The sequence below is a fragment of the Arachis ipaensis genome, chromosome B8, assembly GCF_059453495.1.
Source record: "Arachis ipaensis isolate K30076 ecotype BB chromosome B8, ASM5945349v1, whole genome shotgun sequence".
NCBI lineage: Eukaryota > Viridiplantae > Streptophyta > Magnoliopsida > Fabales > Fabaceae > Arachis > Arachis ipaensis.
This window is the reverse complement of record NC_142443.1, coordinates 12,767,996-12,795,367: the sequence shown is the minus strand read 5'-3', so window position 1 is coordinate 12,795,367 and position 27,372 is coordinate 12,767,996. Positions and strand designations below refer to the sequence as shown.

At 30.0% G+C, this 27,372-nt stretch overlaps 1 protein-coding gene across 1 annotated transcript; it reads right to left on the bottom strand.

Annotated features, from left to right (window-relative positions):
• Positions 1-22,731: 22,731 nt before the first annotated feature.
• LOC107610507 (uncharacterized) lies at positions 22,732-25,496 on the bottom strand. Its single transcript, XM_088495353.1, has 6 exons — positions 25,433-25,496; positions 25,104-25,241; positions 24,198-24,399; positions 23,932-24,099; positions 23,461-23,779; positions 22,732-23,346 (listed from the first exon to the last, which is right to left on the bottom strand). The coding sequence occupies exons 1-6, from the start codon at positions 25,494-25,496 to the stop codon at positions 22,732-22,734; spliced, it is 1,506 nt and encodes a 501-aa protein (XP_088351479.1).
• Positions 25,497-27,372: the final 1,876 nt, after the last annotated feature.

The window sequence follows — 27,372 nt, the reverse complement described above, 5'->3', positions numbered from 1 at the left end:
AAAACTTTCGATTCTCTCAGATCAGAGAAGAACAGAACGAGAATCTGAGAAGAAGAAGAAGAAGGAATAATGGATCTAGCACTAGAGGAGCTACAATTCCTGAACATCCCAGAAATCTGTTACCTTTTCTTCCTCTTCACCTTCTCTCTCCTCTCCACCGCCGCCGCCGTCTTTACCGTCGCTTCTCTCTATACCAACAAAGTTGTCTCCTTTTCCTCCACCATCTCTGCAATCCCCAAAATCTTCAAGCGTTTGTTCATCACTTACCTCTGGGTCACGCTTTTGATGTTCATCTGTAACTTTGTCTTCGTGATTTTCTTGGTTTTGCTTATTATAACAATTGATATACAGAACTCGTTTCTGCAGTTTTTCACGGTTATTGTGGGTGTGTTGGTCATTGTGAATTTGGTGGGATTATTGGTGCAGAACGTTTTTTACTGTTCGCAAGAGTTACCATCACCAAGGGATTGATAAGAGTGCTTTACATGATCATCTTGGTAAGAAATTTGGGAGGTTTGTAGGTGGATTTTTTCTTTTTCTTCTTTTTTTAATATAATTGATGGAATAGTGTAATACATTTGGAAAGAAATACAAATGGTATTGGTAGATTATAATTTGAATTGTAATATTGTGTTCTGTTGCGCATGCTTCTATCTGTGCCTTTATATGATCTGCGATGGGAGGGAGGGGGAAGAGGGCAGCGATGGAGAGGGAAAGGGAAAGGGAAGGGGGCTGCGATAGGAGAGAAAGGGAAGGGGGGAGTGTGTTGGGGGGGCTGCGATGGGGATGGAGGGGAGGGGGGCTCCATTGGGTAGGGGAGGGCTGCGATGGGGAGGGAGATGGAGGGAGAGTCTGTGTTGGGGAGGGAGGGCTTAGGGTTTGGGAGGTGGTTTGCCATGTCACCAAAATACGATGGCCATGTCAGCATTGTGTTTGCCGGAGATTTGCTCCGGTGAGCTCGGGGACACACTTGTCAAATTTTAAAATCTTTTAGGGACTATTTTGTTAATAACAAAAATCAGGTACCATTTTGTCAGCGCCAGAATCTTTGAGGTACCAATTTGGTATTTACCTCTTCAATAATATCATTAACAAATTCAAGAAAATAATTTGTTCTATATCATTAACATCAATAAAATAAACTATTTTGATCTATCGGAATAAATATTACACCAAATATGTACAAATCCATGCTATAAGAGTTTTTAACCCCTCAATAACCAATTCTATATTTTAATCAAAAAACAACTGCTACTTGTTAAATACTTCTTTCAACCAGAACAACATGTCCAAAACATCCTAAATTTTCGATAAACACAAAAGCAACTCCTAAAAATACCAAAACATCATATGTTCAAAATAGATACAAAAAAGATAATAGTGGTCATGACTTCTGATTTTTTAATGGTTGTGAAGATGTTGGTTTAGAAGCAAGATTCCTAGCAAATTCAAGTGTTGGCATAAAATTCATGAACTTTGTAGTTGTGGCTTGGCTTGCTGCACTCATTGTTTCTTGAAAAACTACAGATGGCCTTTTGATTTATGAATTATCAATAGCTCCTTGGTCATTGACATTAAGCCTGACATATGGAGTTCTAAATGGTGCATTTAGCCTAACTACAACACCCATTGTACTTGAAAGTACAACATTCAATGGACCAGCCCTAATAGATGCATGTGCACATCTTCTCTTGTTGGAGCATATCTTAAAAAAGTTGCTACAGGCCTTACTATAGCATTTTTTGTCCTAGTAGCACATGTCCCTCTCCTTATATTTCTTGGTGCATCAACCTTTGTAGCAGTAGGAGCATTTGAGCCAGATTTTTTTTGAAAGAGCTAATGTCCTATCAGATTTGGATGGTGATGGTGGTGAAACTGTTGAATTTGATGATGCTATTTTATCATTATTTTCATTTGGTTCTACATTTTGAGGCTGCTGGACAAAGTCAACAACATCAGATCAAGTGAGTATCTTTACCAACATATATGGTGTAGAAAAATAGTACTTTTTTTGTTTTTTGCTTAACTCTTGCTCAAGTTGAATGTGTGGGTGACCCTGTGTTTGTTGTTCTTTTTTTGCTGTCTCCATAGTTTCTTTCTAAAACATCTCTTACTCTCTATCTGATTGTTAATCGGTATCTCCTACTTTTGATGCACTGCTTAGCTTTCCAGCTTGGACTTTCTTTTTCTCCTCACATGTTTTTGAACTATGACCTTCCTACAAGTATAATTTACAACAGACAATAATATCCATGGGTTTAGTAAAAATCATACATGAGCTAAGATGTATACAATATTACAATTACCTTATTGCACCACTTGCAAGTGGTTTGGCCATACTTCCTCCTTGTGTTGTACTGGTTGCCATTGTCACGCTCGGACTTATCACGTTTTCATTTCTTAGTTAGTCTACCTATGGATCTTTTGTATGGTGGAGGAAGCACCGGATACCCCTCATGTTGTTTCTAATATTCTTCACTTGGAACGGAGTTGATGTGAAATTGGTATTCCCAGTTATAGGATTCTATAAGCAGCCAGTGATGCACATAATCTTCTGATCTTTCATTCTTTTTCTGGATTGCAGCAACTCCATGGCAACAAGGGAGTCCAGTTAATTGCCACTTTCTACAGCTACAAGTTCTCTCTCATAAATGTTGACACTAACTCTACTTTCAGATCTCTTACCTCAAAATTATTATGATAATCATCTCTAACCCATTGTGCCTTCTAGTAATTACCTTCTTTTTTCTCATTCTCTAACCTACTCAGTTGGATAAGAGCTAGCTTTCCTGTGTATGCGAGAAGATCATCCTTGTGCAATGCGATCACCCTCATGATATAATATCTCATATCTTCTAGCATAGTTAGGATACTTTTACCTCTCATACCAACTATTGTTGCGTTAAAGGACTCAAGTTGTTGTTAGTGACGTTGTCTACCTTGCACCGATCAGAGAATCCAAACCTTGACCGTGATGATTGCTCAAACTTATTCAAATAATCCCATGCTGCTGGATTGATCCTCCTCATGTTTGTCATTGCTCTGTTGAATTCTTGATTAGTTAATGCCCTTGCAAATTTTCATATTGTGTCTTTCATTCCTTATCCTTCCATCGCTTAGTCAAATTTCTCCACATGTGCATTGTGCAGAGCCTATGAGGAGTATCGGGCATCACTTGTTTTAGGGCTGGCATGAATTCCTGAACCAGGTCAACAACACAACTAAACATTAATAAACTAAGATGCAGTAAAATTAATTTAAAAAAGACACTATCAACCACTATTAAAAATAATAATATTACTTAATTCATCACTTTTTGCTGGCCGGACATGAAATTCTAGCCGACTCGTTATGATCAGCTAGGTCTTCATGAAGATTCTCCAAAAACCATTTTCAATTATCCTGTCTCGGCATCAGCTACTCTGTACGCTGTTGGAAACAAATGATTATTTGCGTCTTGGCCCACCGTAGTTAACAATTGCCCCCCAAAACATCCCTTCAGAAAGGGTCCATCAAGACATATAAAAGGCCTACAACCTGCCTTAAATCCCTTCTTCCAAGCTGCCAAGTATATGTATAGTCTCCTAAATTTAGGTAACCCTTCTTGTTGTGCATGTGTGCTCATTTAGCATGTTGAACTAGGATTTGCTTTGAGTAACTCCCCCAAATCTGCACGTAGCTTAAAATATTGCTCCTTCTCCGTCCCTTCAATGATATCCTTAGCCTTCTCTATGGCCCGATACATCATTCGCTTCCCAACCACTATGTCATATTCAAGCTTGTTTACTAACTCTGAAGCAACCCACTTATATATTATTGATCTACTCTTGTTACTCCTTGGACAAGTATGTTCATCAATTAGAGTTTTGATTTAAAAACTCTTTAGAAAATTTCTTTGTGCATAATACACCTCCCATGGAAATTCATTGTGATAGCAAATTACTCTGCACCTCAGTGGCGCTACCATAAAAAAAATTTTTCCTACCCATCTTAACATTATATTTGTCTCACTGCTATTTTGAACTCCTCCATTATTGTGAACTCCATCCCCAATTCCAATGTTACTTGATTGTATGGTGCATTAGGGTTGCGTTGGGAAACACTGGAACTTCTTTCTCGTTGTCAGAATTAGGGAGACTATGGTAATCTTCATACTCGTACTGAAATTCTTGTTCTTCCTGCCCACCATGCCCATCTGTATTTGAATCATGACCAGGTAATACTATTTAGGGGTGTTCAAAACCAATCTGGACTGAACTAAACTGACCAACCGAGCCGAAAAAATTGAAAACCGAACAAACTAAAAATCGAAAAAACCGAAAAAAATGTGTTTTGCTGTTTTTGTTGCGGTTCGGTTCGATTTTTGATTCTGACATTGAAAACCCCAACTGAACCAAACCGAACCGGAAAGATTAAAAAATCCTAAAAAAACCAAGCGCACCCCACCCCCAAATGCACGTAACCTAGCCTACCCCAAGCAATCCCCAAGCCCCACCCCCAAACGAAGAACAAAACCTAGCCGCTCTCTCCCTAGGTCTCAGAACAGCCTCGCTCTCTGCACCTCTCAGCGCCGGTGAGGGACCGTTCCTCCCACTACCTCGCCGCGTTGCCGACCTTCCTCGCAGCGCCGCCCTTCCACTGCTCCCAGGACCTCCTCGTGGATAGAGCAGCCCAGCACACAGCCAGATCCCAGCGCCTAGATGCCCAGGACCTCCCTCGCAACTCGCAAGTCGCACCCAGTACTCCAGTAGCACAGAGAACCCGACACCCAGCAACATCCTCGCAAGTCGGACCCAGCACCACCCACTCACCCAGCGGACACAGAGCACTGTTTCAAGTCAGATATGGAGCCCGAGCCACCGAGTCAGCTATGTAACTTGACTGGAATTGATGTTATGTTTCTTGTTCATTACTTCATCTCTAATTGCTTCAACTGCTTCTGGTGTTTGTTTTGTGCTATTGAATTACTGAAACTGCCTCTATTGTGTTTTGTTTTGCTGTTTTGTTGCGTGTTGAATTACCGAATTACTTTTGAAGTGATTTAGTATGTTTTGGAGCTTCTGGATCTTTATTGGGTTAGATTGAAATCAGTATGGTCAGCTAAATTTGAATAATAAGAACAAGATTTTGATTTTGTACGGTATGAATTACTTTTGTTAGTATTGTTGCTGGTTGTTTAATGAATTTCTAAATTTGTTTACCGTGGATAGATTATGTGGAGAATAGCATTCTACTCCAAGTTATATGTGTTGTTAGATTTTATTGTAGTAATTGTTAGAGTTTTTCTAATAATATATCTATTTTTTAACCTGGTGATGAGCAAGCTTTCCATGAATTAGGTCATGTCATGTTGTTGCAGGCTGGTTCTTAAAACATTTTACATAAGTGTGTGTGTTTTATACAGGGCTAAAAAGTCAATGTAAATGTTAAGATTTACATGTGTATATGAGATATTTGATTCTTTATTTGTGCATGCCCTTAATTATTTGGTTGTTTATTATATATCATGTTAATTATGAGTGTAGATTATGACACGTTAAGATCAGCAGTATATCACTATACTTTCAACTATAATGCAAAAAAATTCAGCTTAAAACATTAAAATACAAAAATTGAAACAGAAGTATTCAAGAAATGCATATTATAAAGCAAGATTTGTTACCTAAAGTTAATTCTAACTCATGCAGCCTATATCAGAAATATCCCTTTAGACCCAGACTTTAAATCATCCAACTTGATATAAGGACAGAAAGTTTTATATGAGCTTGCTTAAATTTGATATTTTTTATGTTGAGCACTTGAATCCTTTTCTGATTGAATGTGCTAACTAAATTTGAAGGTGCATTTAAAAGGAGATATTATTAGTTTAAATTTATTCTGCATTCTATTTCATCTGCATTATCACTATTAAAATTAATTGTCTTGTTAACAAAGGTACCATTGTAAAAGATAGCATCTCCTCAATCTGTGTTAATCACTGGTGCTATATTATTATTATTATTATTATTATTATTATTATTATTATTATTATTATTTGTCTTTTGATTTCAGGTTGATTTGCTTAAAGATGTTTTGCAGTTTTGCAGGAGAGAACACCAAAACATGATTGTCTTTTGCTAAAAATTTATTTTTATCTTTTATTGTATAGACTATTAAACTTTTAATAATTTTAGTTGTGGTATTATAATTTCTTTTATCGTTGAATTTCATTGTATTAAGACCTTTTTTACTCTTGTGGATGTAGTTTTACTTTTATTTGTTATGGCTTTGTGAAATAGTATGACATTTTTTTAATCGATTGAAAAAACCGAACAAACCGAACCAAACCAAACCGAACCGCAGTTAAGTTAAACGATTAGATCGGATGACTTTTCTCTAAAAAATCGAACCAAACCGCACCGCGAACATCCCTAATACTATTATTAAAGCTCGATCGTCACTAGGAGTAATTATCTTCTGCCCAGAAGGTCTTGGCCGAGCATGATTTTTCCTTCTACTTGGTTGTTTTGACCTCCCTTCATCAACAGTGTCTTCAACCTCAACATTCTCTTGAACCTGAACATTGTCTTGCCCGTCACCTACGGATTCAATAAAACCAAACAACTAATACATATACAACAACTTATAAATTTACTAACATAATTATCACACTTACTATTAATTGATTACATCTTTTAATGAACATAAGCTGAAGTTATGTTCCAATAAAAATTAACTACTTCTCAAACTAAATTCAAGAAATCAAAGTGAAATCAATAAATCAGAATTAACTACTTCTCAAACTAAATTCAATAAATCAAAGTAAAGTAAAATTAACTGTTTCTCAAACTAAATTTGAAAAATCAAAGTAAAATCAATAATTCAGAATTAACTACTTCTCAATTGACCATAAAGTATAATTAACCATGAATTTTTACCTTCGGGTGCCCTATTAACTTGTTGGCTAACATTTTTGGTTTGGTTGTCCTCTGCAGATCTTGCTATCCCACTTGGTGGGGGCCTTGCATGCTTCTTCCAACCTCTCTTCCTCCCACACCTAGCTGGTGTGTTACTACCTTGTTCGTTCTGGATTTTGTCAATAGTTGCAGCATCATTTGTATTGTCTGTCTCATGTACAGTAGAATTTAGAGCTTGAGGTTAATTCAAATTAGGCTCTTTTAGTGGTGAACTATGTCTTTGATCAGTGTAGACCTCATTAGGATGGAGCTTTTCGGTTTGGACACCATTTTGTTCCTCCTCAGCTGCTACATCATCAGTCTCAAGTCCTTGAGTAATCTCATCATTTTCAGCAGTAAAATTCTTTTCAACACCCTAGACCCCAACCTCAGCATCATCCACGTCTATAACTTCTACCTTTTCATCATGAATGTCCTCATAAATCTCTACTTCATTAATGATAGGTGGGTTCTCTACAACAGGGTGCTCAAAGTACAAATGTATCATATTTCCATTTTTTAAAGCTGCATCACACATCCTATCAACATCTCTTCTTAGCAATCTTAACCCATTTGACAAGTCTAATCCAGGTTCTAACCAATTGATGGTTATTAGTGGCTAAGAGAAGGGGGGTTGAATCTTAACTTCTTTGTCTGCTAAATATTACTTTTGCTTTTTCAAAGAAACTTAGGAGATATTTTTACTTTTGTCTCGTAACAAGTTGAGAGACATTTTCATTTTGTCTCCTGAGTAACATAAACAGAAGTGAAGTAGAGAAGAAGGAGTAACACCCAGATGTATCTTGATTTAGCTACTTAGTGCAATGTAGCCTACATCCAGTCTTCATCACAATTATGATGGAATTTCACTAACTTTTCAACACATTACATATACCAATGTTTTTCCTAGTATCTACCCAATCCTATCTGGGACAAATCCAAATTCTAACCCAATCTGAACTTGACTAGACCTCAATCTAGCTTTCAACAGCAAAGTGCTAACCCAACTTGCAAGAGAATCCCCACAGGATCATGACACAAAACAGAAAGATGTACAAAGAAAATCAGTGACATCTTATGGCTTTTTCTCCTAGTTTAACTCACTGCCTTTTACCTCTCATTGGTTTTTTCTTACAAACCTCACCATATTTGCCTTTTTCAATGAGACTCAGACAGATTAAACAGGAAAAAAGAAATACTAAATGAAAACCATGAAGGAGAAGAACTCAAAAGCTTAGGAAGCTATGACAACCAAACTCTGTGATTTGTTCTTTCTCTCTTACCTTCAATCCTTGGACATTCACTTTTATTATAGAAGAGTGAAATTTCCAAGGTTGAGACTTAGTTTAAGATTCACACTATCTTTTTCACTTTCACAGAGCTTGCAGCGGCTTCGTTAGTGAGGAGAGAGAAATTCAAATCTATTGCATGCAACTAATCCATTCTCTCTCATCTTTTTTCTTCAAGCTTCTTTAATCTTGACCATTGAGCTTTGCTTTGGCTCTAAATTTTGATTTGGACCATGGATCTTCTGCTTTTTAGTTTTGACTTTGATTTCTCCATGGTTGCTTGATTTGTGCTTGAGACTTTGTTGATTTCTTCTTGAATCCTTGGTGTAGTACAAATGAGGAAAGATGCTTTTTTATGTGTTTTGACCAAGACTAGCTTCTTGGTTGTAGTCCTTTTCTTCTTGCTTGGATTTGGAAATACTCCTTTTGTTCTTCAATTCCCAAAGCTACTGCACTTTTTTTTTCTTTCTTTCTTCCTTGAGGATGATGTAACCGAAGTGAAAGAGAAGAGAGACAAGAGAAGACTTTTGGCTTACGATGGAAGTTTCAATGAAATTAATTGAAATAAATTTGGGGTTCAAGTATCTGAGACTGGGAGTGGATAACCGTATGAGGCTTGTGGATTTTGGGCTCATTTTTTTATTTCCTCATATTTGGTTCATGGACTTGTGATTGAGCTTGTCTTAATTTTTATGGACCATAGTGTATGGGCTTGATTGTTAGTTCATTGGGCCATGTTTCCAAAATTATTTTCCTGCACACAAGCACAACATAATCATATAAATAATTTATAATTCTCTAATCATATTTATTTATCATTTTAAACAAATATTAGTTTTCCAAACTCAACACCAATAAATCTCCTTATATCCAATATATCCCAAATCTAAAAACAACCCTTCAACCAGAAAAATGTTGCCAGTCTCAACTTTAACCCCATCAATATTACTAACTAAACTTCCAATATACTTGATCCCACCTTATCCAATTCTCTCTAACCTACCCATGTGGTGATATACAAATGTAACGTGGGTTGACATCTATATAAAAAAGAAAAAACATCATTGATTTAGTTATGCAATCAGTGAAAGAAAATGAACTAATTCGCTAATAAACATGAAACCTAATAAGTATAGAATTAATAGAAACGATAATTCACCAAAATCAATTACTTTAACCCCAACATTATCACCGTCAAAGACTACTATGCTTGCACATTCAAGCATAAGGAGCAGTGGAAACAAAGGATAAAGAACATTGAAAACAAATGCATATGATGGTGAAACATATCTTGAAGAACGACGTCAACAAACAAAGAATGATGGGCTCACAGCGAAGCCAGTGGTTGTAGAGGCAAGCTTCGAACGGTGAAGACCAACGATGACGATTCCTCTCCCGTGTGCGAGCGACATTCTCTCCACGAATCTCTCTTTTTTTACTGACTTCACTCTTACTTAGATGAAAAAGTATTATGTTTTAACTTTACCATACTTAGGGTTTCAATTTGGGGCAATTAGAGTTTTAATTTGGGATCAATTAAATTAAAACAATTAATACATTCTCATTGGCTATGTTAGCCTGTCATTGTCCACATAAGAAATCTCTATTTGCCACATCACTTTTTTTCGTTAACCTTGAATGGAGCAGTTAATATTTGTGCATTTTTGTCAAAATTTTAAATTTTTAGGACATGTTTGTCGATAATAAAATTCAAGTGTATTTTTGTCAGTGACAAAATAATTCGGGTGCATCTTTTGTGGTTTATCCTAAAAAACTTCATCAAAAATTTCTCTATATATTATGAATTTAAATTTAATGCATTGTCATTGTAAAATAGTTTTACACATGCATCCAATTACGTAATACCATATTAACAAAAATAACTACTTTTTATATTGATCGTATGAATAATCATATAAAAAAATAGATGTAATTGTACGACTGTGTAAAATATTTTTTTAAACAAATATATTATATACGAAAGTAAGAAAAATCTCGCACGGTTGTCTTTGTTTTGCCCTCCTTTGGGTCAACATATGACCCTTTTTGGGTTTCCAAACGAACTCTAGCTCCAAATTACTACATTTTGGGCCAGTTAAGACCAAGAAAGGTTCAGGCTTAATCAATCACAATAAGAAACTATTTAGGGTCATACCCATAAAAGGAAAATGTAACAACATTGTTCTATTTTATACGAGAAAACAAAAAATTCTTTAAACACCAAAAATCCCACTTTATAAATAAATAAAAAGTATAGTTCCATTTCCAAATTCTAATTTCTTGGTACTACAAGGCTTGTTCAAGTGGTGTTGATGTTGGTCCTTGTAGAAGTGCATCAACGATTCGAGATGGGTATATCCCAGTTGTATATGAACCCATATAGTATGTGTAGGGTTAATGTTTAAATTCGTCCTTCAAAGATCACGCGATCTTTATTTTCGTCTTCGAATGATTTTTTTAATCAAATTAGTCTCTGAAAGATAAACTGTTAGTCAAATTAGTCCTTCCGTCAATTGGATGATGACGTGACACGCCACGTGGCAAGTCAGTAACACGTGGCACGCCACGTAACAGGTCAGTGACACGTGGCGTCACTTGACATATAAAAAAAAAATTTATTAGTCAAAATAATCCTTAAAAGTCCAGACGTAAGTCATTTTCATCCCTGAAATTTTAAAAATTAATCAAACTAGTCCTAATATAATTTTTTTATAATATTAAATTTATAATAGTTTTTATACTACTAATTTTAATATTATTTTTTAAACCTTAATAAATAAAATTCTCTTTACATAAAATAATAAAAATAATTAAATTTTTATAAAGTTATTTTGTCATTTGTATTTTAAAATTTTACATTTTTAAATTGTAATTTTTTATGTAAATTTTTTTTATTTAAATGAGTTTATCAAATTATTGTTGATTATATATTTAAAAATTTAATATTTTAAATTTTACTAAATAATATAATAATTATTTTAAATTTTAAATCTTTTAAATTTTTTAAAATTATAACTTTTATTATTATTTAATTTATATAGTAAAACTCAATAATTGAAAAACTGGTTTATGGAATCACTTTTTGAATCTTAATATTCTAATATAATTTTTTAAATATTTAATTTAAAACAAAAGGAATTTTATTTTAATACGAAGCATATCTATTTATATAATGTACTAGTGCGAAGTAGCCTGTGTTATGCATAGGTATAATATTTTCTATTTCATTTTATCTCATTGATTTGTGAAATTAAAAGAAAAATTATATAATCTATCTCAAACATATGAAACACACAAAAATTTATTATGATGTTTGCACGTATTACGCTTAAGAAACAATTCGTTTATAATAATAATAATAATAATAATAATAATAATTAACCAACAAATTTTTAATATTTTGTAAAATTTGGAATTGAAGCAAAATTTGTGGATCTTCTTGAATTTTGACTCTAAGTATCACTGCCATTACATCCTATATATAAGTAATATTGTAATGGGAAAAAAAAAGATGTAGTAGAAAAAAAATATTGGTATAACTTTGTTTAGGTTAACATACATAAATTTTAATTTTGAGCATATAACTTTGTTTAGGTTAATAAATACATACATTTTAATTTTGAGTATATATATATATATATTCTAGCAAAATGTAGTAATGTAAGAAAAATGTTTTAGAATAGAAAAGAATAAGAGAGATTTTGAGAAGAATTAAAAGAGAGAGATAATTTTATGAAGAAAAAATAAAAAAAATTATATAAGGACTAGTTTGACTAATTTTTAAAATTTGAGGGATGAAAATGACTTACGTTTGGACTTTTAAGGACTATTTTGACTAATAAAAAACTTTTTATATGTCAAGTGACACGTGGCATGCCACGTGTCACTGACCTGTCACGTGGCGTGCCATGTGTTACTGACCTGCCACGTGGCGTGTCACGTCATCATGCCACGTGGCACTTAACGTGACACGTCATCATCCAATTGACGGAAAGACTAATTTGACTAACAGTTTATCTTTCAGGGACTAATTTGATTAAAAAAAATCATTCGGAGACAAAAATAAAGATCGCGTGATCTTTTAGAGACGAATTTGAACATTAACCCAATATATGTAGTTATAAGAAAATAACAAAACACAACAATTCTTATATCTTATTGACTTCTTTTGAAGACGTTTTGGGGACCGACAGGGAGAAAAGAAGAGAGGAAAAACAACTTTGGCAAGTAAATGGTAAGAATTATACCTTTTTTTTTCAAATGGATATATTTAGGAATGTTCATGAAATATGTATATCTATACTGTTTATTTAAATTTGATCTAAAAATTGCGAATATTGATCCAATTTGATCCATATATACTAATAGAATCAGATTGCGAATTTTATGTAAATATCTACATATCTGTACAAATAAATAAATAAATAAGTAAATATTTTTTTATGTTTTATTTCAACTAATAATGATCATATATATTGTATTATTTTATTTTTATTATTTGAAAAAATATATTTAATAATATTTTAAGAGTAAACATATTTAAAAGAGTAGAAAAAAAGAATTTTATTTGATATTTTTTAATAAAAATAAGCTTTTTCAAATATTTTTACATTTTGCAAATATATTTGATATCCGATCCGACAAAAATGTGAATCTGATCGAATCGAATCCAAGTTTAAAAACTGCAGATATTGGATTCGATGATTTTTGTCATAAATTTCGATCCGATCCGATCCGTTCACATTCACTTCTAGATATATTTTTTGTTCCGGTTTTGCTAGGTAGACAACGATTTTTGTAAACAATAGGCTCTAAAATTGATCCAATAAAAAAAAAAAAATACTCCATCCCCAGATTACCTCCTAAACCTTAATATTAGGATAACCATATGCACACCTAGTGAATTGAACATCCAATCATTATTAACCGTGCATGAGTAAATCGAATAAAAAAAAATAACCATGCAATTAAAAATAATGAACATAATCATTTGCATACTTATTGAATTGAACATTCGATATATCTATTGTTCACATTATTTAATATTCTCATTGTCTATGTATACTTTTTCTTTTTATTTTTAAAGATTTTGAAAAATTCCAAAAATATTTTTAATATTTAATTTGATTTAATTTTATGTGTAACATTTGAAATAAATTTTAATTCTACTCTTTGCTTCGCATTTTTCTAGCCTTTTCCCCTTTTCCCTCTTTACACAGCGAATTTTCTATCTCCCTTTCATCTAGGGGTGGCAAAACGGGTCGAGCCCGTCGGGCCGATCCGCTAAACCCGCTAAAAAAGGCGGGTCGGGCTAGGAATTGGAGCCCGCCAAACCCGCACCGCCAAATTGGCGGGTTTTGGCGGGGCGGGGCAGGCCGGTCTGCCGGGCCGAATATTTTTTTTTCTTTTTTTTTTTAATTAAATAAAAGAGTGATTACTATTATAAAATTAATAATTATAGAATTTTTAAACACTTTTTTTTCATTTTTTGTTTTAATTCTTTTTTGAGTTATTAACTTTATTTATTTTATTTTACAATTTTGTATATATGCTCAAATTATGTGACTTATTTTTTAAAATAAAGATGATTCTATTGACAAATATTATTTTGAACAATTTTATTGAAGTTAAAAATTAAAAAAAAATAGTAAAAAAATTATATTATAATTTGACTATTTTTTATTTGTATTTGATTTTTTAACTATTATTTTTTGGTTAATTTTAATGAATTTTATTTTTCAAAAAAAAAAAAAAAAGAGTCAAGCGGGCTAGCCCGCCAACCCGCCAATCCGCCATAAAACGGGGCGGGCTAGCATTTTGAACCCATTTTAGTTGACGGGGCGGGCCGGTCCGCCCCGTTTATGTGGCGGGCCTAGGCGGGGCGGGGCGGGGCGGGGCGGGCCGGCCCGCTTTGCCACCCCTACTTGCATCACCGTGACAAATTCTGTTTCGCATCTAGGGATGGCAACATGTACCTTATCCGTGGGTACTCAATCCGCCCCACCTACTTGGTTAGGGTTGCCAGTCCGATTCGCAGCGGGTAGGATAGGGTACGGGTAGGGTTCTCGTGCGGGTCGGGTAGGGTGCGGGTTGTGTCTCAACCCTACTCGATCAAGCCGCACCCTATATATGTATATGTTATATACTTATATAAAAATATATTTTAAGTGGATGTTGAATCAAAAACCTTTCACTAAATACAAAAAATCCTTAGTCATTAAAAGAAGATCATTAATTGATAATTTAATATTTTTTTTACATAAAAGTCCATTCTATTTTAAATTATCATCAAGTTATATAATAATATTACATATTTTTTTGTAACTCACGAGTAGGATCGGATACCCGCAAGTTAAGAACAGATAGAGTTAGAATTGACTCTAAACCCTACTCTACCCTATCCATTGTCACCCCTATTCGCATTTCTCTAGCCTGCCGCCTTTTCTTAGCTTATGTAGCCTCAATTTCGCAATTTTCGTTTGTTGTTACTTCGCACTATTTAAGGATAGAATGAGTAGAGTAAAATTTAATTAACTTTACTTTAATTTTATTTATGAGTTTAAAATTCTTAATCTAACCTTATCTGATTCGACCCGCATAAAATAAATTTATTTTCACACAATATAATTCTTAATATCAAATAATATTTTATGTCGTATTATTTGCAAGTTGAATTATTAACTTAGGGACAGGAATAAAAAGAAAAAAGAATTTAGATTTAATTTTTTACTTATTTATCATATGTATATATTTTTATGAACATATACCATAGATATTAATTAAAAGTGCAGGTTGATTAGATAGGATTGATTGATTCGATACTTAAAATTTTTATCGCTGGAAGTCGGGTAGCCAACCCACTTCGATTGAAAACGAGTTGGATATCCGCAAGTGCAGGTCAGATTGCTAGTCCTAACATCACCATATCTCTCTCTTATCCTTCTCTTTCTCTGCTTTGTCCTGCCTTCGAGAAACTATTTTGATAAGCTTTTTTTTTTCCTTATGTATCATTGATTCTGTGTTGGTGATGATGGTGGCGGCGACCATGATTTAGAATTATGGTGACAAGGAAAGTTGGAGGTGAGAGGTAGTGACAGTTGAATGAGAGATGGTTTATTGGGGTTGGGGTAGCAATAGCGGTAGTGATGGTAGGAATTAGAATTATTGGGGTGATTTTAGGATTAGAGATGAGATTTAGAGTTAGAATCAGAGAAAAAAAACTTTTAAGAAGGAATTGATTAACCATTGATCTTTAAACATTATGATAGGAATATAGTTAAAATTTATTTTAAATATTAAGAAAAAAATTTAAACTAAATGTTAATAGTATTTTTTAAAACTCTTTAAAAGTTTTTAGAGAAAAGAAGTATGTTTTACTCCTTTAAATTTAACTGTTATGTACTCCAAAAGTAAATAAGTTTTAAAATGACATTATATTATGTATTTTCTAGAGAGAGGAAGAGAGAATATATATGACAAAATTGATAGAATGTTTGTGGAGAAAAATTAGTTTTATTTTCTTTTTCTATAAGAACTTATAACTATATGTTTAAGTACATTTAGCTTGCATATAAATTAAATATTTTGTTTCTAGTTGTTGCAAATATATCTTCTTGTCTAATTCAAATATATCTTTTGCAACTAACATGTCTTTCTGGTTTTGGAGTTACCTTAAAGATTGTCGTGCACTAATAATAATTTATTAGTAAAAATTTTTTAGGTTAGCAATCTTTAGTATTTTTAACAATTATTTAATCAATATAAATATTAAATTATTTTTAACAAATAAATTATATTAATTTATGTGTATAAATTTTAAAAAATATGAGTGTAAACTATATTGATTCATGTGCATGTGTGTAAATATAAATATAAATTATATGTTTTTTTTTTGTAAAATTCCTATAAATATGAGTGTAAATTATTATTAGACAAAGATCAAATTAAAAATAATAATATTTGCTTCATTTATTAGAGGCCACCATGGATTTAGATTAGACACAAGGGTAGATAACAAAGATCACTTTTTATACACGTACAACTTTTGATTCCGTGACCAATATTATTTTCTCGCTGTGATATTAATTAAATACATCAATCATGGGTGTGGAGGCTGGGTCTCCTTTTTCCTCGAAATTCCTACAAGCAAGGGAGTCTTCAAAATCTGTCTTCTTTTGCTCTTTCCCTCATCCCAAATTTTCCAATAATAATTCAATAATAATAATAAAATTACAAAGACAGTATAACATATTGATTTCTTATAGCGTATTATAACATTGTTCTTTTTATCATTTTTTAGATTTTAATCCATATAGTAGTGCTGCCACTTCTTCGCTAATGCTCACTCAGAAACATAATTTGATAATAACATTTGAAAGTGACATTCCCCACAAACAATCAGATAGATAGATAGTGACCTATGTTTTTGCCAAAATAATACAGCATGCCTTGATTTTCATGACTAAATAATTTCAAGGTTTGGGCATTATTTGCTCTCTCTCTAACACACGCTTGGTCCCTACCTGCTACTCTATTAAAAAGGGGCAAATATAATTAATTTATTAACTAATCAATTAATAATTAATAGGTAAGGCCTGCTTGATTCACTTTGAAAAGAAAAGGAAAGAAAAGAAAAGAGAGAGAATAATAGTAGCTAGTGCAGTGGTTGCTTTAATTTTATAATTTTAGCTTTTGGGTATGAAAGAGAACCCCTTCTCTAATGTTTGATTATGTTGCATGGCAATATCATAATTGGTTGATTAAAGCCCATAGTGGAGGTCAATTCCATGTCCATGAAGGACAAAGTGCTTGCCTCTTCATCCCCTAAGCGTGTTTCACAAATTATCATGGATATCAAACCCATTTACAAATAAAACTCTTCGTTCTTCATGCATTTCTTTTTAAATCAAGAAATATCTATAAAATTTTAATTTAAATTGGTTGAGTAATCAATTCATTGTTTGTTTGAATAAATGTCGAAAATTTAAATTTATCTTTTTATATGTAAAAATTTATTGGATAACAACAAATTTTTAAATAAAGTTCAAATTTGCAGTATATTAGTCATTAATTTGTCAACATATTAGAATAGTAATTACCTCAATTCTTTAATTATTATTAGTGATCTTAATTCTCAAGTTTGGGTACTACAAATAGGGAAAAAAAAAACTTTCTTTGTTAACCTATTATCTTTATAAGACTTTAATTGAGTAAAATTAAATTAATCAAATTTCTAAAAATAAGACTAAAACATTTAAAAAAAAACTATTAATTTTATTAGATATATAATTAGAAAAATTTTGGTGGACAGTAACTTTTAGCATTTTTTATTATTATTTGAGAAGTATAAATATTAAATTGTCTTTAACAAATAAATTATATTAATTTTTGTGTGCAAATTCTAAAAAATATAAGTACAAATTTTATTAATTTATGTATATAAATTCTGATAAATATATATAAATATAAATTATATGTTTCTTGTATGCAAAACCTTTATAAATAAATATGAGTATAAATTATTATTAGTCAAGTACTATAAAAAAAATGATAATATTCATAGGCCATGTAACATTATTCATTTAACTATTCATAAAATTTATTTATCAATTTAAACTTTAGCAATAATTTATTTCATGATATAATATCAAAACTTTAATTAGAATCATCTTTCCTTCCTTTCTTTCCCTCGAAATTCTTTTATTTTCATCAATAAAAAATGGTTAACCTCTACCAGAGAAATTCGAAGACAACAACTTCACTACATGGCAGCACTCAGCTCTAATATTGCTCATAATCTCTTCAATTTTTTTTTTTTTTTGGTTTTGGCCTAATTTTTATTATATAAAATGCCAGGTTAGAAAGGATTTGCTTCTCCAAAGAATAGATGCGTTTCACTTTGACCAACTTTATGTTCCGAAATCCTTGCCCAAGAGACTAATTATAGTTTTTAAAAAATTTTGCTAAAAAACCTTTAATGTTTTCTGCTACTTGTAAATACCAATACTGCATTTCTCTTGAGGGGTAAGAGGCTTGGCCATGCTGCCTCCAAGATTGTTAAAATTGTAACATGTTCTATGCCCTGTATTATGTGAATTGCTTGTGAAATTAAATCTGTCTTTCTAAAAAAATGCATCAATCGTCATGCTCAAATTCCACCGTTTTGTCGATGCTTTTACAAGATACTCTAGTGTTTCCTTTTGTTATTAGTAAACAAGTCTTGAGCCTTCTCAATTTTTCAACAATAAGGCCTTCCCGCTGGTTGAGAATTTCACATGCTGTAAAGCTAAAACACATTAGAATAATACGATGTAAGAGCTTTTATGATTAAAAAAAAAAAAAATTAGAATTTAATTTTTATTAAATTTCAAATAAAAAATTTAACATAAGAAGATAAATAAAAAATATCATAAAATTATTTCTACTAAAAGTTTAAACTAATACAAAAAGTATATAAATAGTTATATTTCTAATACACAATTATAAATAAGAGTCTCTTTTGGATTTGTTTTTGCATAGGTTTTTTTTCTTTTATTTGCATGTTATAACTATTTATGTGTATTTTGCTATCAGTTTAAACTTTTAAAAGAAGTGGTTTTATAATATGATACTAGAGTTTTTATGACTGGAAGTTTTAGAATTTAATCCTTGTTATCCTCAAATTAAAAAAAAAAAGTACAAAACAAATAAAAAGAAAAAAAGAAACATATGCAAAAATTCAAGGAGACTAAAAAAACCTCTTACTTGAAATGACATGTTAGAGATACAATTATTCATGTATTTTCTTCTATCAGTTTAAATTTTTAAAAAAAGTAATTTGATGATATAATATCAACTTTTATGATAAAAAAAAATTTAGAATTTGATCTTTGTTATTCTCAAAAGAAAAAAAATAATATAAGACAAATAAAATAAAATAAAATACCTATATAAAAATTTAAATAAATCCATCAAAAAGACTTTCCCTTGAGAGAACAAGTTAAAAATATAACTATTTATGTGTTATTTTAATTACCTTAAACTTTTAAAAAAATAATTTCATAAAAAAATAATTTATGTAAAATTCATGCAAACTCCTAAAAAAAGACTTTTGTATAAAGAATATATCAAATATATAATTATTCATGATAACTTCAATTTTACCTCTATCAATTTAAAACTTTTAAAATAAATAATTTGATGACAAATCTGACTGCAATATTTAATTATTTATATTAAATTTAGTGGAGTAGGGGCACCCTATCCGGTTGTGAACATATATTGGGGATTTAATATTTTTGCAAGTAAATGCGCTTAACTTTCTCTTGATGATATTTCTAAAATGACACATTGCAAGACTTTGCATCCAATATGTGATAGCTACTTCATTTTAATAAATTGATTATCTTCTATATAAAATTAAACTGTGTTCTTCTTTTTGATGTTTTTCTTTTCATTTTTGACCAAAAAGTTAGCAATGATAAAGAGAGCCCACAGCACTCATCGACCACTAAGCATCAACAGTACAAAGCGTGATTAATTCATGATAATATATCCAATCAGTGTATGTAGAGTTGAAATCTTATGATGTTGATGATGATATATATACACTTCTTTAAGCGAAATAATTTGAGTTCATACACGACAGTAGTAGACATATAGATTCCTGTTATATGATTGCATAAAAAAATGCTAAGATATGTATAATATATATTGTTTTGTATAGTATAGTATTTAGTCATTTAGACCTTAAATTAATGTTTTAAGGTATAAATAAAGTACTTAAATTAATGTTTTGTATAGTAGTATTTGGCTCACATTAGTTTTCGACATTGTTTTGATCACCGAAAATTTTCGACGAGAAACAAAATTTTTAGTCAACAACTAACAAATTTTATTAATTTTTTTATTTAATGCATCTTACAATAAATAAATATTAAATAAAATAAATTCAGACCATTTTAAACTATTTTTTTTGTTTTTAATATTATCATTTTATCACATATAATCATTAAAGAATCTAGTATGATAGACATCAGTCTATCTCAACAAATTATTAATAATTTTATAACAGAAATATAATTAAAAATTAACATAAGTCACAAATATTAAGTTAAAAAATTAAAATTTTGAGGACCAAATTAAAGTACGAGTATAATATTAAAGACTAATCTAAATATTAACTCTTATCTTTTCTTCCAAAAGAATCACCTTTCCATTTCAAATTATATATGGTATAGTCCTTCTATTAAATTTCGTTCTTAACGATGATAATTTTTAATATAATTTTTGATTATTTGTTGGCTAATTGATTCTCAATTAGCTATCTAGTGGAACTAAATAGTTATTATAATCTATAAAAATTTAAAAAATTAACTACAATTTAAGTCAATTCAAATCAATTTTTTATATTTTTAATTTTAAAATTTAAAAAATTAAAATAATAAAAAAATATTTTCTTTTATAAAAGACCTTTTATTTTTTATCTAATTGGGTCTAATTGACTATTTTCCTAACTAATTCCTTAGCCGAACCGATTATGATATCATTGCCTTGGAATTTATTGAAACATAGTTTCAAATGTGTTGATGAACATAAACATATTTATCAATTAAAAATAATTGACATATAGTCGATAAGCTAATAGGAAACAGACTTGAATGTTATAAAGATTTGGACTCAATTTTTACTGCTGATACAATACAAGGAGTACTTTGGCGGATGATTTGAAATTAACTTTCATGAAAATTTTTTTTTTTTTTTTTTGCAGAAAATTCCACTCCCCTTTTTCTGCGAGATGCTAAAATGACATTTTCCTCTCTTCTATTTTATAAATGTATATTTTTCTCCCTTCTAATTTTTAAAAAATTTCCTATTTAATCAATTTTAAATTTTTTGTGTCAACTAATATTAACTTTATCCATTTTTTAAGAAAAAAAAATTATTTTTTAAAAAAATACCCATTAACAAAAATTTTATTTTTTATCATTAAATTTTTCTTACTAAAATACCCTTTTAATAAATTATTTTTTTATTGATTAAATTGTATTTTTATTAAAATACTTTTAAAAAAATTAATAATTAAATTATTTTTTCTAAGATACCACCCTTCAATAATTTTTTAATTATTAAATTATGATTTTACTAAAATTTTATTAAAAAATTATTTTTATATTTTATTATTAATTTTTTATATCAATATATATTATTTTAACGTTAAATAAAAAAATCTTACCATTGTTAATATATAAAATAATTAATATATATTGATATTGAAAAATAATCTTATTAAAATTTTTTATTTAATGTTAAAATAATATATATAGATATTGAAAAATTAATAGTAAAATATAAAAAAATTGTTAACAAAAATTTTGGTAAAATTATAATTTAATAATTAAAAAATTATTGAAGAGTATTTTAGAAAAAATTATATAATTATTAAATTTTTTAAAAAATACAATTTAATCAATAAAAGAATAATTTATTAAAGGATATTTTAGTAAGCAAAATTTAATAATAAAAAATAAAATTTTTATTAATGGGTATTTTTTTAAAAATAATTTATTTTTTTTTAAATAAATAAAGTTAACATTAGTTCACACAAAAAGTTTAAAATGGATTAAAAAATAGGTTTTTTAAGAGTTAGAAGGGAGGGGAATGTACATTTATAAAATAGAGGGGAAGGGAGTGTTATTTTAGCATCTCGCAGGGGAGGGAAGTGTAATTTTCCCATTATTCTATTATATATTATTAATTTTATAATTAAAATATGTCACATATTATTTTTTATTACAATTAAAATTAATTTTTTTAAATTAAAATTTTTTTCTTGCCTCCCTACTAATTTTTCAACTAAAATATGCCATATGTCATTTTTTCATTACAAATAAAATCAAATCTTTCATTTTAAAATTAAAGAATTTTTTCCTTCTTCATCTCCTTTTATCTATCTCTTTTATTTTCTTTTATATATCATTATTAATGACTAATTATAAATTTAACAATTAAAATGTGCAACATAATATTTTTTAATTGTATTAAAATTAAAATTAAAATATTAAAATTGAAATATAGCTATATTATATGTTATATTATATATTACTATCTAATTTAATAACAAAATGTGTCACATGAAACTCTTATTAAACTTGAGAGAAAATATTTTCCTCCAAAATTAATAAACTCTCGTCCTAAACTCTCTCATCTATCACTCTCTCTCTTTTTCTATTTCTCTCTAACTTTCTCACTCTATATATAATTTATTATATATTTATATATTATTATCTAATTTAACTAGTGTATAAATCCGTGCTTAGCACGGAAAAATTTATAAAACTAAAAAAAAAATTATATGCTTCGATATTTAAAATAAAAATATAAAATAATTATTATTTTAAAAAATTTATAAAATTACTATCAAAATTAAAGTTTAACTTAAAAAAAGGGAGTAATAATTATTTTATATTTTTTAAAGTAAAATAATTATACACTGATACAAAATTTAAAATAAAAATAAAATATTTACATTAGAATACTATTTTTTCAAAGACTTCTTTATAAATAACATTGATGGTTGAATTTGCAGACATTCCTACGTAATTCATAAGTAAAACTTTTAAACCTCTCTTACTCTTAACTCTTGAAAGTGCCACATATAGTTGGCCATGTGTAAAAACTGGTCTGGGCAAATACAATCCAACATGAGATAAAGTTTGTCCCTGAGACTTATTAATTGACATGGCAAACGATACTATTATGGAAAACTGTCTTCGTTGGAATCTAACTGGGACGGTTTCATTTGTTGGTACCATATTCATTCTTGAAATCAAAGCAATATGACCAACATTGTTACCCGATAAGACTTCACATTCTATGACATGATTTTCAAGCTTCCTAACTTGTAGCCTTGTACCATTACAAAGACCACTGGATTGGTCAATATTCCTCAGTAACATCACCGGAACACCAACCTTGAGTATTAATTTATGTGGAGGCAAACCAGAGCAATTTATGCTATTCAGTAATTCAGGACCATAGAGATCTAGTTGACTCTCCATATTCCCTTCATCCATACAAATAGAATTCGAAATAAGATATAATTTTTCTCCTCCAGGAATGATAGCCATCAGATGGTTGTTGACCTATTCAACGATGTCTAGTGTGGAAAGCAGTATAGTTCTTGCTTTGAAAAAATTCTTTGAGGACATGTTTTCCAAAATATTTGGATAAGAAAAATGAATTAACTCATCAAATGCCTGGTCCGAAGAAGGAATAACAATATCTCCTGGAAGACATATCTCAGATTCACCATCCATATTGTCACCTATTAGACCATCACCAACTTTCAATAACCACTCACCAAATTGCTCTGTCTCATCTTGATCTGAAGCAGTCATCCCTACAGAGAGTCTCATATTTTTTGTTAGTTTGACCACCTGACAAAACTTCCAAAGGTAAGACGAATTCACGGTTGAATGAACGATATCTTGTCTCGATTCTCGTGGAATGACAGGAAGAATTTGTCTAAAGTCTCCACCTAGTACAACCACTTTTCCTCCAAAGGACAAATCTTTGCTATATGTTGGAGAACACCTCATGATATCACCCAAGCATTTATTAAGTGCTTCATAGCAGTACTTACTAACCATTGGAGTCTCATCCCAAATTATAAGTTTGGCTTTCAACAGCAACATTGCTTGAGGGGAACCAGGTTTGATGTTACATACAGAATCTCCTCAGTTATATTCAGCGGTATTTTGAACCTTGAGTGTGCCGTTATTCTATTGGGAAGAAGTAAAGATGCAATACCACTCAAAGCAATGTTTAACACTATATCACCCCTTGAGCGAATTTCAGCAGACATAAGGTTCCAGAGAAATATTTTTTCAGTACCTCTATGACCATACACAAAGAAAAAACCCCTTCATCACAATACATAGTTGTAATAATTTTATTGAATGCATATCTCTACTCAAGTGTTGCGATGGCTAACATGTTTGAGGCATTTTTCTTTAAATCATCCCTGTTAAAGTTTAGCTCTTCCCTTATAACTCTTTCGGTTAACAAAAAATTATCAACTTCAGTTGCTAAAGGCATATGAGGATAGTCTTTTAAGGTTGTACCATAGAAATGTAAGATCTTGTCTATATCTATTAAGCACAACTGCTTAATCTCATCATCTGACATTGTTAACTCTGCATATTATACGATACTGTAAAAATTCAGTCAAACTAAAAATGATTAATAAAAAAGAACTTTTATCATTGTAATTAATAGAAACTCACCGCTCATGTTCATCACGGCTCTCTGTCGATACAAAATATCATCTGAGAGTTTATGCCAACATCTATCCCAGATGTATTCTGGTCTTGAGATATTGTTGGATGTTAATAGAATGACAAATAACCTCCTAACATATGATCCTGAGGCCCATGAGCTTGCTTCCTTAATTGCATCAATGAATTCTTTGTCATCTTGCAAGAGTCCAAGGGCGAAGCATGCATCTCTATACGTAGCATAAATTGTTCCTCCTACTATTCTTATATCTCAAAATTTCATACATCCTCTTTGAGTATTCAAGAGAAGTCGTTGGTAATATTCTTCGGTATTTTCTGCAAAAAACTTGGTTAAAATCCCACTTTTAAGTTGTTAAATGGATTAAGCTACGCTATTTTAATTATTATGTAGCTTCACATCCGCATAAGAATAATTTTTTTAAAAAAGATAGAAAAATAAAAAATTGTATAATCTACAGATTATAACTGTTGAAAGTTATTTGAACATTTATTTTCTAGTGTAGATAAATCGAATAAAATGGACGTGTGGTATAGGCTGTTAAGATTTTAAATTTAAATCATTAAATAAGTAAGTTCAAAATTGAATATAAACTCGTCATTACCTGCAGGTACATGAGTCAACCTTCCAATTGCGAAGCCTTTTTTTCGAGGAAACCACTTTGAAGAATCGTCCTTCCAAACAAACTTGGTTGGAAACTCAACATAAGTCAGACTTCGAGTATAGGGATATGACATGTTCGCTGTCATCCATCCCAAAAACATAGACTTATGAGATATTGCTCTTTCGACGATATCATTCACATTAGAAGTTTCACCATAGATCACAGGTTGCTCATCCTCCAAATGGAATGGAAGTCTAATCACAAATGGTTCTTTCTCTTAGATTTCGTATCCAAATAGACGCCAGACTGCCTCACATGCCGAAATGTACCTACAATAGTAGTAATTCCTAATTTCGTCAACAATTTGTGTGGCTTCTGACGGATCACCGTCATTGTATATAGTAACTGTTACGCGGTCATTACCCTTGTGTACATACTTAAACAGATACTTAATAGAACTTGTTTAGCATGTGTATTCCACATTTATGTGGCACCCGAACTTGAGCAACAATTCTGGATTATACGGAACAATGAACTTATTGTCTAGTACACATTCCCTTTTCTTCACTGTTCGATCGTTATCAGTACGCCTATATTTGGGAAATCCGGCCTCATCAATGAGTGTTCGCTGTCTAAACTCTTTAGGATAGAACTTTGAACATGATCCATTCTTCATGCAAGGTGAATTCTTGTTGTACGGACCACATGGACTATGTACCATGTAATTTTGAATAGCTCCATGTAGATTTGGCATTTCATTTTCATCAGGAATCTCAGTTGTTATATGTTTGTCTATGTCATCTGGTGTTTCTTGCCTCCCTACTAATTTTTCAACCAAAATATGCCACATGTCATTTCCTCATTACAAATAAAATCAAATCTTTCATTCTAAAATTAAAGAGTTTTTTCCTTCTTCATCTCCTTTTATCTATCTCTCTCATTTTCTTTTATATATCATTATTAATGACTAATTATAAATTTAACAATTAAAATGTGCAACATAATATTTTTAATTGTATTAAAATTAAAATTAAAATTAAAATATTAAAATTGAAATATAGCTATATTGTATGTTATATTATATATTACTATCTAATTTAATAACAAAATGTGTCACATGAGACTCTTATTAAACTTGAGAGAAAATATTTCCCTCCAAAATTAATAAACTCTCGTCCTAAATTCTCTCATCTCTCTCTCTTTCTATTTCTCTCTAACCTTCTCACTCTATATATAATTTATTATATATTTATATATTATTATCTAATTTAATAACTAAATGTGTCACATGATATTCTCTTATTAAAATTGAGAGGAAATATTTTCCTCCAAAATTAATAAACTCCCTTCCTAAATTCTCTCATATATCTCTCTCCCTTTTTCTCTATTCTTCCCACTCTATATATAATTGGTAATTTATATTTTATATTAGTAATTTGACAAATCAAAATGTGTCATATAAAATTTTTACTTTCAAAATTAACAAACTCCCTATCTCAGTCTTCATCTTTATCTTTCTTTTTCTTTTCTCTCATCTTCTATTTTTTCTATCTTTTTGTTCTATAAAAAATAATATAATTCAAATACAAAATTATTATTATTATTATTATTATTATTATTATATATATATATATATTTTTTTTTTAAATTTTTTATTTAGTTTTAAATTTTTACTGCTTATCTTTTTTATCTATATTTTTATTTTTCTTCTTTCAAATATTTATTAAATATAATTTGAAGAGAATACTAATGTTATAATTAAAAGTTAAAATCAAGATTCAATTATTTAAGAAAAATTGATTTTGAATTAATTTTATAACTATCAATATAATTTTTTTATGCTAATATCTAATTATATTTTTATATACACAAAGAGAAAAAATATTATTTTTAAATAGCAAACATTAAAATTAATTATTTTTATTTGTGCAATAAAGTTAACACCTAATCAAAAGTATACAAGTTAAATCGTTTCAAATTTTAGATAACGAATATTAAAATTAATTATTAGTAATAAATTAAACTCTTTCACATAAAAATAATAATTAAAAATTTTATTATTTAATTTTTTATCTACAGAGATACTGATCTTCTTAGTCGACAGGGATTTTATTCCTACGATTTTTTTTAAAAATAGTTTGATTCTATAAATCTTTTGTCCATAATCTATAATATCAAAATAAAATCGACATAATTTTAAAAGATTTATATTTTCATAATATAATTACTAATAAAAATACTACTATGTCATAATTTTAGCAGAATGCAT